Below are 15,192 nucleotides of genomic sequence, written 5' to 3'. Positions count from 1 at the left end.
TAGTTCACCCCTTTCAGAGAAGTCTGCATCCATGCTCCCTGTTCTCAGTAGAGGTAGGCGGAGTTTGGCATTGGCCTTTAAAAAGCTATAAAAAGTGAAATTTACAGATATACGAGCATGACAGGGTCCCAGTCATGGATTAACGTTTTAGCGCTGCGTAGCACCGTTTCCGATCGTAAAGTGTTTCCTGCAGGATAAACCTTTGGCCCGGGGGGCGAGCGATGCCGACGGCGCTCACTCGTAACGAACCGTCCAGCTCAATCGATTGAGCGCAACTGCTAATTAGCCACAAAACGCGGCGCTATGTTTTTTTGTTTGTTTTTCTTTCCTGTCCGTTGTCCGGGCGCTGCAGAATGTAGCGCGGCCGGGGCGCCCGGACTGAAACGGTCTGGCGGAAACCCTGTAAATTTGTGACTTCTGAAGAGCACGAATCACTGTGTCAGCGTCATCTTTTGTCACGTTTTTAACGTGATGTTTGACGCAGGGACCCCGATGAAACCCGACTGCTGATGAGGGTCAAACACATCACTGAGTTCCACTTGAACCACATCTGGTTCCTGATGGAGACACCTGACCCTCTTCTGGTCCAGTCTGAGTCTCGAGGTCCGTTTCTGGAGAGCAGAGCGTCAGACTGATGTGATTCCATCACTGCTGATCACTGGTCCTCAGGGGCCACATCTGGTCCTCATCTGGTCCTCAGGTCCTCATCTGGTCCTCAGGGGCCACATCTGGTCCTCATCTGGTCCTCAGGTCCTCATCTGGTCCTCAGGCCCTCATCTGGTCCTCAGGGCCACATCTGGTCCTCAGGCCCTCATCTGGTCCTCAGGGGCCTCATCTGGTCCTCAGGCCCTCATCTGGTCCTCAGGCCCTCATCTAGTCCTCATCTGGTCCTCAGGCCCTCATCTGGTCCTCAGGGCCACATCTGGTCCTCATCTGGTCCTCATCTGGTCCTCAGGGCCACATCTGGTCCTCAGGCCCTCATCTGGTCCTCAGGGGCCTCATCTGGTCCTCAGGCCCTCATCTGGTCCTCAGGGGCCTCATCTGGTCCTTAGGGGCCTCATCTGGTCCTCAGGGCCTCATCTGGTCCTCAGGGGCCTCATCTGGTCCTCAGGGGCCTCATCTGGTCCTCAGGCCCTCATCTGGTCCTCAGGGCCACATCTGGTCCTCAGGGCCACATCTGGTCCTCATCTGGTCCTCATCTGGTCCTCAGGGCCACATCTGGTCCTCAGGCCCTCATCTGGTCCTCAGGGGCCTCATCTGGTCCTCAGGCCCTCATCTGGTCCTCAGGGGCCTCATCTGGTCCTCAGGCCCTCATCTGGTCCTCAGGCCCTCATCTGGTCCTCAGGGCCTCATCTGGTCCTCAGGGCCTCATCTGGTCCTCAGGGCCTCATCTGGCTCTCAGGGGCCTCATGTAACCCCTCTACCCCTGGAGCTGAGGGACCGACTGTGAGGCTTGTGGAGCAGTGAAGCAGCTCCACCTGCTGGCAGCAGCTGGTCACTGCAGCTCATCTGTTTCTGCTTTCGAATTAAATTTCCACAAAGCACACACACACATACACACACACACACATACACACACACACAAAATAGACAGACAGACACGCACACACACACACACAAAACAGACACACACACACACACACACACACACATACACACACACACAAAACAGACAGACAGACCCCCCCACACACACACACACACAAAACAGACACACACACACACACACACACACACACACAAACACACACACACACACACACACACACACAAAACACACACACACACACACACACACACAAACAGACACACACACACACACACACAAAACAGACACACACACACACACACACACACAAAACAGACACACACACACACACACACACACACACACACACAAAACACACACACACACACACACACACAAAACAGACACACACACACACACACAAACAGACACACACACACACACACACAAAACAGACACACACACACACACACACAACAGACAGACACACACACACACTCACACACAAAACACACACACACACAAACACACACACACACACACAAACACACACACACACACACACACACACACACACACACACACACACACACACACACACACACACACACACACTGTCCTTGTGAACCTGATGGATGGATGCCTTCGGGGTTTCTGATCAGTGGCTCGTTGATCGATTGGTCGTCCTGCTGTGATTCTGGCCTGAAGCTGCTGCCTGCTGGTTGGTGAAGTTCTGCTGTGTTTCCAGCAGAGGGCGCAGCCCCAGCAGAGCCTGGTGACCGAGCTGAGCGACTGTCTCTTGTCTCGCTGTTCTTCCAGGTGTTGGTGCGACCCGATTGGTCCGGCGTTCTCTACGGTAGTGTGAACGTTGACGCCGGCAATGCCGTAGGCGCCGACCTCCTATTGGACGAGAGCCAGCGGCACGTTTACGCTCTGACCAGCAGCCGGGTGAGACCCCGTGACCCCGCCCCCTCCGTCAACCCCGCCCCCACAAGCAAACAGGAAGTGACTCTGAGGCGTTTCCTGTCCCGCAGCTGTCCAGGGTCCCCGTCTCGTCCTGCCAGACGCAGACAGACTGTCTGTCCTGCCTGTCCCTCACAGACCCCTACTGCGGCTGGTGTGTCCTGGAGGGGAGGTAGGACCACCGCTTGACCACCGCTTGACCACTGCTTGACCACTCTACCACTCTTCCTCCTCCTCTTCCTCTTCCTCTTCCTCCTCCTCTTCCTCCTCTTCCTCTTCCTCCTCTACAGTTTTCTGATTGTAGTTTTCAGTCTCATTTTGACTGATGTACTTTCAGGTCTTTTCCAGTGTTTCTTTGTTTGTGCGTTTGTGTGTGTGTGTGTGTCTGTTTGTGTGTGTGTGTGTGTGTGTGTGTGTGTGTGTGTGTGTGTGTGTGTGTGTGTGCGTTCCTCCTGGATCAGACCCGTCCTTCAGAGACCTGATGTTTTTCCAGATGTTCTCGGAAGCAGGAGTGCCGGCGCCACCTGCTGCCCAATCAGTGGCTCTGGAGCTTCGACCCGACCAATCAGTGCGTGGCGGTGCAGAGCCTGCAGCCGGCCAATCAGAGCAAGCATGAGCAGAAGCAGGTGGGCGGAGCTCACGGCGGGACGCCTGCCGGGCGGTGACCGCCGTCCTTCACGCCGTCTCTCCGTCCGTCCTCCAGGTGACGCTGTCCGTCCTGCGGCTGCCCGCCCTCACGGAGGCGGAGCCTCTCTCCTGTGTGTTTGGACTCCTCCCGCCTCGGCCGGCCGTCGTCATGGGAACCAGCATCACGTGTCAGTCGCCGCCGCCGGAGACGCTCCCCGACATGCCGGCAGGAAGCGGTGGGTGTTTTTGCTTTGTGCCTGCCGCCGGGCCAGAACGCCGCTCTGCTGTGGTTCTGGTTCCAACCGACCCGGAGCAGCGAGAAGCAGAATGTTCCGGAACCGTGAGCTGCGACGTCTCTCAGCGTTCCAGACGAAGAATTCTGAGAAAATTCCCCAAAAACCGAATTTATTCCCCCGGAGTCATCCTCAATCAACTCCATCCTGCCTCGCCGTACTTTCCCGTAGAGACGCCATGAAAACATCAAACCGTCGCCACGCCTGTCCTCTGTCCATGAAAACATCAAACCGTCGCCATGCCTGTCCTCTGTCCATGAAAACATCAAACCGTCGCCACGCCTGTCCTCTGTCCATGAAAACATCAAACCGTCGCCACGCCTGTCCTCTGTCCATGAAAACATCAAACCGTCGCCACGCCTGTCCTCTGTCCAGATGTGAAAACCTCATTTCAAATTTAAACTGGGAGATTTAAAGTGTGGTGAGAATTCTGGCCGTTCTGGGAGTTTATGCTGTACTGTAGGGTACATTCAGTGTACTGGACAGGCTCTGAGAGCAGCTGGTCTCCATGGCAACACACACCCCTGCTGAGAGCAGCTGGTCTCCATGGCAACACACACCCCTGCTGAGAGCAGCTGGTCTCCATGGCAACACACACCCCTGCTGACAGCAGCTGGTCTCCATGGCAACACACACCCCTGCTGAGAGCAGCTGGTCTCCATGGCAACACACACCCCTGCTGACAGCAGCTGGTCTCCATGGCAACACACACCCCTGCTGAGAGCAGCTGGTCTCCATGGCAACACACACCCCTGCTGAGTCTGTCATCTCTGATCTGCTGTTAAACCTTGATGCTGCTGTTCGGACTGCAGCGTTGGACTCGGTAGACCAGTCCCTCCTCCCGTCCCCCCTACTGTCCCCCTTCCTGTCCCCCCTCCAACACTGTGGGGACATTAAAGGCTCTTCTGGACTGGTTTCAATCCCTCCTCACTGGCAGCTCCCTGACCCGGTCCAGGTCCAGGTCCCGCCGGCTCCCTGACCCGGTCCAGGTCCCGCCGGCTCCCTGACCCGGTCCAGGTCCAGGTCCCGCCGGCTCCCTGACCCGGTCCAGGTCCAGGTCCCGCCGGCTCCCTGACCCGGTCCAGGTCTCTTTGTTTTTGTGCTGTGAGGCACTGGAGCCGTTGGTCCTTTATAAATGTCCTGTATAGATAAAGACGTCGACAAGACTGACTCAGCTCAGAGCTCACAGCGAATCACACACACACACACACGCACGCACGCACACACACACACACGCACACCATCGGCATCAGCTGGCAGGCACAAACTAAAATTTGCGGTTGTGTCCTGATCCACTTCCTGTTCCTGCTGCCCGCAGATCACATGATCCTGCCCGTGTCCCTGGTGTTCAGTCATGTGACCATCGCCACGGGAAACATGACCTTCTACGACTGTGCCTCCGTCAGCCGCCTCAACCAGAGCTCCCAGTGAGACGCCCCGGAACATGGATGCAAACACATGCAGATGATGATGATGATGATGGTGGTGCTGATGAAGACGCTGTCCCCCTCCAGGTGTCTCGCCTGTGTCCACAGTCAGTGGAGGTGTAACTGGTGTCCTCTGGATCAGCTCTGCACTCACAGCCAGAGCTGCCCGACGCAACACCTGATCCTGAACCAGAGGGTGAGACACCTGTCTGTCTGTCTGTCTGACTGTCCCTCAGCTCACCCCCTCTGTCCTCTCTGTGTCTACAGGACTCCCCCGTCCCTCCCTCCTGTCCTCTGATCTTTGCCCTGCAGAGTTCTGCCTTAGTGCCCATGGGCCTGAGCAGCAGTGTGGTGCTGCGGGGTCGAAACCTGGACGTCTACACTGTGAGTGACGGAACCAGCTGCAGGACTGCTGCTCCTGCACACACCAACACGTGTGTGTGTGTGTGTGTGTGTGTGTGTGTGTGTGTGTGTGTGTGTGTGTGTGTGTGTGTGTGTGTGTGTGTTTCTCCAGGATGAAGCTTCCTACACATGTGTTGTTGAAATCGAGGGAATCCAAATCAACCTGACAGCACGAGTTCAAAAAACACCGGACAACACACACACCTTCACCTGCAGCCCACACCAGGTACACACACACACACACACACACACACACACACACACACACACAGTGAAAGTGTGCAGGTCTTGCAGTGAAGGTGTGTGTGTGTGTGTGTGTGTGTGTGTGTGTGTGTGTGTGTGTGTGTGTAGTTTCAGTTTCCTGTCAGTCAGCTGCAGCATCAGGCTCCAGTCTTCCTGCTAATTGGACGGCAGCGAGTCGACGTCACACCTGGACTGAGCCGTAAGCGTCTCAACTGTCCACCTGTCCCACAGTCCGTCTCACCTGTCCCACAGTCCGTCTCACCTGTCCCACAGTCCGTCTCACCTGTCCCACAGTCCGTCTCACAGACACAGTCATGTCCGTCCCGTCTGTCTGTCCGTGTCTCACAGTCCAGCTGTACGACTGCTCCGCCGGCCAATCGGATTGCTCGCAGTGCCGGGCGGTGCCTGAGGAGTACGGCTGTGTGTGGTGTGTGGGAGGCCCCGCCCCCAGCTGCACGTACAACCAATCGTGTTCCGGCGCCACCGCGACCGCCTGCCCGCCCCCTCGGATCACCGGGGTGAGTCCCGCCGCCGTGCGTCCCTCCGTCCCCCCGTACACTTGTTCCCCGTCCCTCCATCCCCCGTCCCCTTGTCCCTCTGTCCCCTGTCCCTCCGTCCCCCCGTCCCTCCATCCGTTTGCTTCCCCGTCCCTTTGTCCCCTTGTCCCCGTCCCTTGTCCCCCTGTCCCTCCATCCCCCTTCCCTTTGTCCCCCTGTCCATTTGTTCCCCCATCCCTTTGTCCCCTTGTCCCCTTGTCCCCCCGTCACCATGGAAACACTGACCCCGCCTCCCCGTCCGCAGGTGCTGCCGGTCTCCGGCCCGCTGGAGGGCGGCGTCCTGGTGACCATCAGCGGCTCCAACCTGGGCCTGAGCTACCGGGACGTGGTGGGCGGAGTCACGGTGGCCGGCGTGCCGTGTCCGCCGCGCCAAGAGGGATACCGGATCTCCACACGGTGAGCGAGGGCCCCGCTGGGCGGGGGGGTTTCAGAGCTGTGTGTTTATTGTGTGTTTTTGTGTGTACTTTGTGTGTTTTAGAGTTGTGTGTTTATTGTGTCTTTTGTGTTTATTGTGTGTATTGTGTGTTTATTGTGTATTTATTGTGTGTTTCAGAGTTGTGTGTGAGCTGCAGCCCACTGGGCAGCCGGGGGAGGGGCCAGTCTTGGTTACCGTGGGAACGACCCCTCCTGGGAGGTCCACTCAGACGTTCACCTACCAGGTAACTAACAGTAACTAACACTGAGTAACAGTAACTAACAATAACAGTAACTAACAGTAACTAACACTGAGTAACAGTAACTAACACTAACAGTAACTAACTCTGACCAACAGTAACTAACAGTAACAGTAACTAACTCTGACCAACAGTAACTAACAGTAACAGTAACTAGGGATGTCCCGATCCGATCACGTGATCCCGGACTCACTCGGGTCGACAGTTTCGTCCCGGTTTGGACTCAGTTGGATACAGATGTTTATTTTTTCTTTAATCTCCTGTTTAACCCATTGAAGCCGGGACGCATTTAGTAACTAACAGTAACTAACAGTAACTAACAGTAACTAACAGTAACGAACAGTAACTAACAGTAACGAACAGTAACTAACAGTAACATGACGGATCAGGGGAGGTTCTCAGTCCTGGTTCTGCTCTGTGTTCAGGATCCCCAGGTCCTGGATCTGGTCCCTGCTCAGGGTCCAGTCTCTGGAGGGACCAGACTGACCATCAGGGGGGTCCGGCTGCTGACCGGGCAGACCTCGGACCTAAGCGCCTTCCTGGGACCGCAGCCCTGCTACATGTGAGTACTGCTACTGGTACCAGTACCGGTACCGGTACTGGTACTGCTGCTGGTACTGGTACCGGTCCATCCTATCTGGTATTGAATCTGACAGGGTGGTACAATTACCCCCTCCCCCCCCCCCCAGTGTGGAGGAGGTCACCGACACCCAGCTGGTGTGCCAGACGGGTTCCGGTCGGACCGGCGACGTTCCGGTCCGGGTTCTGTTCGGGACGGCCGAGCGGATCGTCCCCAATGCGACGTTCCGTTACCTTGACGACCCGGAGATCAGCGACGCCGCGCCGTCCGAGAGCTTCTACGCGTAAGAACCGTCCCGCCGCCGGTCGGCCGCCGCTTCCTGTCCTCACGCCGGACTTCCTGTCCTCACGCCGGACTTCCTCCTCGTGTCTTCAGCGGCGGACGGGTCGTCACGGCGACGGGCAGTAACCTGGACGTGGTGCAGCGGCCCGTCTTCTCGGTGTGGGTGGAGCCTGTGGAGGTGCAACGGGTGAAGCGGAGGCGGCGGTTGTCTCTCCTGACCGCCCGGCGGCAGCTGGTCTTCAACGGCACCATGGCAACGGTGAGACGCGGCGACCGGTCGCGGGCGAGGACACGCGTCCGTCCACTTCCTGTCTGACCCGCCGTCCTCCCGCCAGGTGTCGGAGCGCTGCTCCGTCCTGTCGCCCTCGCTGATGAAGTGTCCGACGCCCGCCGTGACGGCCGGCGTCCGGGTGAAGGGCGTCTGGTTCCAGCTGGACAACGTCCGGGTCCACTTCCAGAGCGTCAAGGTCCCAGAGCGCCGTCACAACGTCCTCCTGTCCCCGAGGGACAGGAAGTCACCTGGACCTGCAGGAACCAGGAAGTGGAGTTTACTCTGAAACTCTGTGTTTCAGGGTCAGAGCTTCCTGTACCACCCCGACCCGCAGCTCTACCCGCTGAACCGCGAAGCTCCGGAGGCGCCGTACCGCTTCAAGCCCGGCGGGGTCATCGCCGTGGAGGTACCTGACCTCCGACCTCCGACCCCAGTCCACGACCTGACCTCACCTTGACCTCTGACCCCAGTCTGGGACCTGACCTCACCCTGAACTCTGACCCCAATCCGGGACCTGACCTCGCCCTGACCTCTGACCCCAGTCCAGGACCTGATCCCAGTCCAGGACCGACCTCACCCTAACCTCTGACCCCAGTCCAGGACCTGACCTCGCCCTGACCTCTGACCCCAGTCCAGGACCTGACCTCGCCCTGACCTCTGACCCCAGTCCAGGACCTGATCCCAGTCCAGGACCGACCTCACCCTAACCTCTGACCCCAGTCCAGGACCTGACCTCGCCCTGACCTCTGACCCCAGTCCAGGACCTGACCTCGCCCTGACCTCTGACCCCAGTCCAGGACCTGATCCCAGTCCAGGACCGACCTCACCCTAACCTCTGACCCCAGTCCAGGACCTGACTTCGCCCTGACCTCTGACCCCAGTCCAGGACCTGACCCCAGTCCAGGACCAACCTCACCCTAACCTCTGACCCCAGTCCAGGACCTGACCTCGCCCTGACCTCTGACCCCAGTCCAGGACCTGACCTCGCCCTGACCTCTGACCCCAGTCCAGGACCTGATCCCAGTCCAGGACCGACCTCACCCTAACCTCTGACCCCAGTCCAGGACCTGACTTCGCCCTGACCTCTGACCCCAGTCCAGGACCTGACCCCAGTCCAGGACCAACCTCACCCTAACCTCTGACCCCAGTCCAGGACCTGACCTCGCCCTGACCTCTGACCCCAGTCCAGGACCTGACCCCAGTCCAGGATCTGACCTCGCCCTGACTGTTCAACTTAGTGCTGTTCCGAATGACGTTGTGGTTGTGGTTGTGGTTGTGGTTGTGGTTGTGGTTGTGGTTGTGGTTCTGGTTGTGGTTGTGGTTGTGGTTGTGGTTGTGGTTGTGGTTGTGGTTCTGACGGTGCTGTGCTGGTCTGGTGTCCCTCAGGGTCAGGACCTGACCAGAGCCATGTCCAGACAGGAGGTCCGGGCCACACTGGGGGACCAGGACTGTGAGGTGAAGACCCTGGACAGCACCCACCTGTACTGCGAGCCTCCGGAGGTCCAGCCGGCCAGCCTGGACCAGAACTCCCCGCTGCCGGGCCTCAAGGTACAGAACCCCCCCGGCTCAGGTCCAGACCCAGCAGGTCCAGACCCAGCAGGTCCAGACCCCAGCAGGTCCAGACCCAGCAGGTCCAGACCCAGCAGGTCCAGACTCGGGGTGTCGGGGTTCAGCGTCTCCTACTGGTGTATCTGGTTACACGTGACGTCAGAGATCAGTGAGGGGGCGTGTCTTCACCGTGATGTTTGGACCAATCAGAGCTCAGAGGAGCTCCCCCCTCTCTCCTCTCCTGTTCCTGATCCCGCTGACCCCGGCCTGTCTGCCCCAGGTGTTCATGGGAAACCTGCAGGTGGAGCTGGGCCGGGTCCAGTACGACAGCGACTCGCTGCTGCCCGCCGTGCCGCTGGCGGCGCAGATCGGTCTGGCGGCGGGGGCGGCCGTCATCATCCTGTCGGTGCTGGTGGTCATCCTGATGTACAGGTGGGCGGAGCCACGGCGCAGTCCTGCTGGAACAGGAACGATTCTTCACACTTCCTGTCGCCTTTTTGCTTGTTGACCTTCAGCTGTGCTGTGTGTGTGTGTGTGTGTGTGTGTGTGTGTGTGTGTGTGTGTGTGTGTGTGTGTGTGTGTGTGTGTGGTGGTGGTGGTGGTGGTATGGTGGTGGTGGTGGTGGTGGTATGGTGGTATGGTGGTGGTGGTGGTGGTATGGTGGTGGTGTGGCGGTGGTGTGGTGGTGGTATGGTGGTGGTGGTATGGTGGTGGTGGTGGTATGGTGGTATGGTGGTATGGTGGTGGTATGGTGGTGGTGTGGTGGTGGTATGGTGGTGGTGTGGTGGTGGTATGGTGGTGCGGCGGTGGTGTGGTGGTGGTATGGTGGTGGTATGGTGGTGGTGTGGTGGTGGTATGGTGGTGGTGGTATGGTGGTGGTGTGGTGGTGGTATGGTGGTGCGGCGGTGGTGTGGTGGTGGTATGGTGGTGGTATGGTGGTGGTGTGGCGGTGGTGTGGTGGTGGTATGGTGGTGGTGGTATGGTGGTGGTGGTGGTATGGTGGTATGGTGGTATGGTGGTGGTGTGGTGGTGGTATGGTGGTGGTATGGTGGTGGTGTGGTGGTGGTATGGTGGTGCGGCGGTGGTGTGGTGGTGGTATGGTGGTGGTATGGTGGTGGTGGTATGGTGGTATGGTGGTGTGGTGGTGTGGTGGTATGGTGGTGTGGTGGTGTGGTGGTATGGTGGTGTGGTGGTGTGGTGGTGGTATGGTGGTATGGTGGTGTGGTGGTGTGGTGGTGGTATGGTGGTGTGGTGGTGTGGTGGTGGTGTGGTGGTATGGTGGTGTGGTGGTGTGGTGGTGGTATGGTGGTATGGTGGTGGTATGGTGGTGGTGTGGTGGTGGTATGGTGGTGCGGCGGTGCGGTTGGCAGGAGGAAGAGTAAACAGGCCCTCAGAGACTACAAGAAGGTGCTGCTGCAGCTGGAAACTCTGGAGATCAACGTTGGAGATCAGTGTCGAAAGGAGTTCACAGGTACTGAGACCGGGAAGCAGCGGAACCCCGAACCCTGACCCTGTGCCCCTGAACCCTGACCCTGTGCCCCTGAACCCTGACCCTGAACCCTGACCCTGAACCCTGAACCCTAACCCTGTGCCCCTGAACCCTGACCCTGTGCCCCTGAACCCTGACCCTGAACCCTGAACCCTGACCCTGAACCCTGAACCCTGAACCCTGAACCCTGACCCTGTGCCCCTGAACCCTGACCCTCTGACCCTAAACCCTGATGCTAAAGCTAAATGCTAACGATCCCCTCATGCTAACGCTGCTGCAGACGAGGTCCCTCAGACTGGTCTTGTCGTCCCGCAGACCTGATGACCGAGATGATGGACCTGAGCAGCGACGTGGGGGGGCCGGGGCTCCCCCTGCTGGACTACAGGACGTACGCAGAGCGGGTCTTCTTCCCCGGCCAGCAGGCGGCGCCGCTGAGCCGGCAGCTGGACCTGCCGGACTCCCGCCGGCCGACGGTGGAGCAGGGCCTGCAGCAGCTCAACAACCTGCTCAACAACAGGCTCTTCCTCACCAGGGTGGGTGTGGCTACTGACCGGCCACTGACCAGCTACTGACCAAATACTGACCGACCACTGACCAAATACTGACCGACCACTGACCGGCCACTGACCGGCCACTGACCAAATACTGACCGGCCACTGACCGGCCACTGACCGGCCACTGACCGAATACTGACCAAATACTGACCGACCACTGACCGGCCACTGACCGGCTACTGACCGGCTACTGACCAAATACTGACCAAATACTGACCGGCCACTGACCAAATACTGACCGGCCACTGACCGGCTACTGACCAAATACTGACCAAATACTGACCGACCACTGACCGGCCACTGACCAAATACTGACCGGCCACTGACCGGCTACTGACCAAATACTGACCAAATACTGACCGGCCACTGACCGAATACTGACCAAATACTGACCGACCACTGACCGGCCACTGACCGGCTACTGACCGGCTACTGACCAAATACTGACCGGCCACTGACCAAATACTGACCGGCCACTGACCGGCTACTGACCAAATACTGACCAAATACTGACCGACCACTGACCGGCCACTGACCAAATACTGACCGGCCACTGACCGGCTACTGACCAAATACTGACCAAATACTGACCGGCCACTGACCAAATACTGACCGACCACTGACCGGCCACTGACCAAATACTGACCGGCCACTGACCGGCTACTGACCAAATACTGACCAAATACTGACCGGCCACTGACCAAATACTGACCGGCCACTGACCGGCTACTGACCGGCTACTGACCGGCCACTGACCAGCTACTGACCAAATACTGACCGACCACTGACCGGCCACTGACCAAATACTGACCGGCAACTGAACAAATACTGACCAAATACTGACCGGACACTGACTGGCAACTGACCAGCAACTGACCGGCCGGTTAGCATTATCACCACCAGCTCCATGGAGCGTTAGCTCCATCAGCCACTTCGTCAGTGAGCCGGTTGCTTTCGTCCAATCACAGAGCCCCAGGTTGATAGGATGTAGTTAGGATGACTCACTGAATGCACTCATAGCTGCACCGTTAGCATTAGCATTAGCCAAAACTGTTTTCCTGAGTGAGTCAGCCTAAAGCTAACTACCAACCAGCTGATGTTACAGCTAACTACCCACCGGTTCCCTCAGTGACCCGGTGTGACCCGGTTCCCTCAGTGACCCGGTCTGACCCGGTCCCCTGTCCCTGTCCCTGTCCAGTTCATCCACACCCTGGAGGCCCAGCAGGGGTTCTCGCAGCGGGACCGGGGCTTCGTGGCGTCTCTGCTGACGCTGGCGCTGCACGACAAGCTGGAGTACTTCACCGAGGTGATGAAGACGCTGCTGCAGGACCTGGTCCAGCAGTACGTCGCCAAGAACCCAAGCTCATGCTGCGCCGGTGCGTAAATCCAGCACACCCCCAGTCCGGCGGGCGGAGACCCGGCCGGTCCTGAGTCCCTGCTGTCTTTCAGGACGGAGACCGTCGTGGAGAAGATGTTGACCAACTGGATGTCCATCTGTCTCTACTCCTTCCTCAAGGTAGCCGTGTCCCGCATGTCTGTCTTTCCTCCCGTCCCCGCCTCACCCCCCGGTCTGTCCCCCCGTCTCCGCCTCACCCCCCGGTCTGTCCCCCCGTCCCCGCCTCACCCCCCGGTCTGTCCCCCCGTCTCTGCCTCACCCCCCGGTCTGTCCCCCCGTCCCCGCCTCACCCCCCAGTCTGTCCCCCCCTCCCCGTCTCACCCCCCGGTCTGTCCCCCCGTCCCCGCCTCACCCCCTGGTCTGTCCCCCCGTCCCCGCCTCACCCCCCGGTCTGTCCCCCCGTCCCGCCTCACCCCCCGGTCTGTCCCCCCGTCCCCGCCTCACCCCCCGGTCTGTCCCCCCGTCCCCGCCTCACCCCCTGGTCTGTCCCCCTGTCCCCGCCTCACCCCCCGGTCTGTCCCCCCGTCCCCGCCTCACCCCCCCGGTCTGTCCCCCCCTCCCCGCCTCACCCCCCAGTCTGTCCCCCCGTCCCCGCCTCACCCCCCGGTCTGTCCCCCCGTCCCCGCCTCACCCCCCGGTCTGTCCCCCCGTCCCCGCCTCACCCCCCGGTCTGTCTGTCCCCAGGACGTGGCCGGGGAGCCGCTCTACATGCTCTACAGAGCCATCAAGTACCAGGTGGACAAAGGCCCAGTGGACTCGGTGACGGGGAAGGCCAAGAGGACGCTGAACGACAGCCACCTGCTGAGAGAGGACATCGACTACAGCGCTATGGTGACGCCCCGGTCCGCCCCCCCACCTGTCCCGCCCGCCTGGACAGCGTCTCACGTCTCTCTGTCCCCCCAGACTCTGACGGTCCTGGTGAAGAACGGAGTGGAGGTCCAGCCGTGTCCAGTCAAAGTCCTGGACACAGACACCATCACACAGGCGAGGACCCGTCCTTCTCTGTCCTGTCCGTCTGTCTGTCCGTCTCTGTCCTGTATCCCTGTCTCTCATCTGCCTGTCCTGCTCCAGGTGAAGGACAAGATCCTGGACCAGGTCTACAGGGGGGCGCCGTTCTCCCAGAGACCCGCAGCGGACAGCTTGGATTTGGGTATGTCCCCTACCTGTCTCCCCTGTCCCCTGGTCCCGTCCCCCGGTCCTGTCCCACCTGTCCCCCAGCCCTGTCCCACCTGTTCCCCGGTCCTGTCCCACCTGTTCCCTGGTCCTGTCCCACCTGTCCCCCGGTCCTGTCCCACATGTCCCCCTTGTCCCCCAGCCCGTGTCCCCTGTCCCTTGGTCCTGTGTGCCCTGTCCCTTGGTCCTGTCTCACCTGTCCCCCGGCCCTGTCCCACCTGTCCCCCGGTCCTGTCTCACCTGTCCCCCGGCCCTGTCCCACCTGTCCCCCGGTCCTGTCTCACCTGTCCCCCGGCCCTGTCCCACCTGTCCCCGGTCCTGTCCCACCTGTCCCCCGGCCCTGTCCCACCTGTCCCCCGGTCCTGTCTCACCTGTCCTGTCCCCGTCCCGTCCCGTCCAGAGTGGCGTTCGGGCCAGGCGGGTCACCTGACCCTGTCGGACGATGACGTCACGGCGGTGGTTCAGGGCCGCTGGAAGCGAATCAACACGCTGCAGCACTACAAGGTAACGGCCTCGGCCAATCGGAGCGCGGCGCGGCCTCTGGCCCCGCCCCCCCGCTGACCTCTGACCCCGTCTGTCCTCAGGTTCCGGACGGAGCCACGGTGGCCCTGATCCCCCGCTCGCAGGGTTCTGGAGGCGGAGTCAACCAGGTGTTCCAGACCGGAGAGAGTAAGAACAGCTGATCCAGAACCCGTAGAACCCGGACCCCAGACCCAGAACTCTGTAGAACCTGGACCCCAGACCCAGAACTCTGTAGAACCTGGACCCCAGACCCAGAACTCTGTAGAACCTGGACCCCAGACCCAGAACTCTGTAGAACCTGGACCCCAGACCCAGAACTCTGTAGAACCTGGACCCCAGACCCAGAACTCTGTAGAACCCGGACCCCAGACCCAGAACTCTGTAGAACCTGGACCCCAGACCCAGAACTCTGTAGAACCTGGACCCCAGACCCAGAACCCTGTAGAACCTGGACCCCAGACCCAGAACTCTGTAGAACCTGGACCCCAGACCCAGAACTCTGTAGAACCTGGACCCCAGACCCAGAACCCTGTAGAACCTGGACCCCAGACCCAGAACTCTGTAGAACCTGGACCCCAGACCCAGAACCCTGTAGAACCTGGACCCCAGACCCAGAACTCTGTAGAACCTGGACCCCAGACCCAGAACCCTGTAGAACCTGGA

At 59.7% G+C, this 15,192-nt stretch overlaps 2 protein-coding genes across 3 annotated transcripts in view; both read left to right on the top strand.

Annotated features, from left to right (window-relative positions):
- LOC115408444 (natural resistance-associated macrophage protein 2-like) overlaps nt 1-15,192 on the top strand; it is a 918,259-nt gene that overhangs the window by 305,004 nt on the left and 598,063 nt on the right. The gene's annotated exons all lie outside the window — the stretch shown is intronic.
- Nucleotides 1-15,192, top strand: part of plxnb3 (plexin B3) — a 64,923-nt gene that overhangs the window by 42,446 nt on the left and 7,285 nt on the right. The window contains 29 exon segments of the mRNA XM_030119197.1: nt 2,348-2,476; nt 2,563-2,663; nt 2,985-3,117; nt 3,195-3,354; nt 4,730-4,838; nt 4,926-5,034; nt 5,106-5,222; nt 5,353-5,466; nt 5,592-5,682; nt 5,832-6,001; nt 6,285-6,436; nt 6,594-6,699; nt 7,140-7,276; nt 7,404-7,577; nt 7,670-7,835; nt 7,912-8,043; nt 8,149-8,253; nt 9,234-9,395; nt 9,676-9,827; nt 10,766-10,866; nt 11,200-11,417; nt 12,637-12,796; nt 12,799-12,814; nt 12,888-12,954; nt 13,519-13,665; nt 13,738-13,818; nt 13,906-13,984; nt 14,408-14,511; nt 14,592-14,676. Coding sequence (XP_029975057.1) covers nt 2,348-2,476; nt 2,563-2,663; nt 2,985-3,117; nt 3,195-3,354; nt 4,730-4,838; nt 4,926-5,034; nt 5,106-5,222; nt 5,353-5,466; nt 5,592-5,682; nt 5,832-6,001; nt 6,285-6,436; nt 6,594-6,699; nt 7,140-7,276; nt 7,404-7,577; nt 7,670-7,835; nt 7,912-8,043; nt 8,149-8,253; nt 9,234-9,395; nt 9,676-9,827; nt 10,766-10,866; nt 11,200-11,417; nt 12,637-12,796; nt 12,799-12,814; nt 12,888-12,954; nt 13,519-13,665; nt 13,738-13,818; nt 13,906-13,984; nt 14,408-14,511; nt 14,592-14,676 — 3,577 coding nt within the window.

Source organism: Salarias fasciatus, chromosome 20, assembly GCF_902148845.1.
Source record: "Salarias fasciatus chromosome 20, fSalaFa1.1, whole genome shotgun sequence".
NCBI lineage: Eukaryota > Metazoa > Chordata > Actinopteri > Blenniiformes > Blenniidae > Salarias > Salarias fasciatus.
Note: the sequence above shows the minus strand (reverse complement) of the source record. Positions and strands in the feature narration are given on the sequence as shown.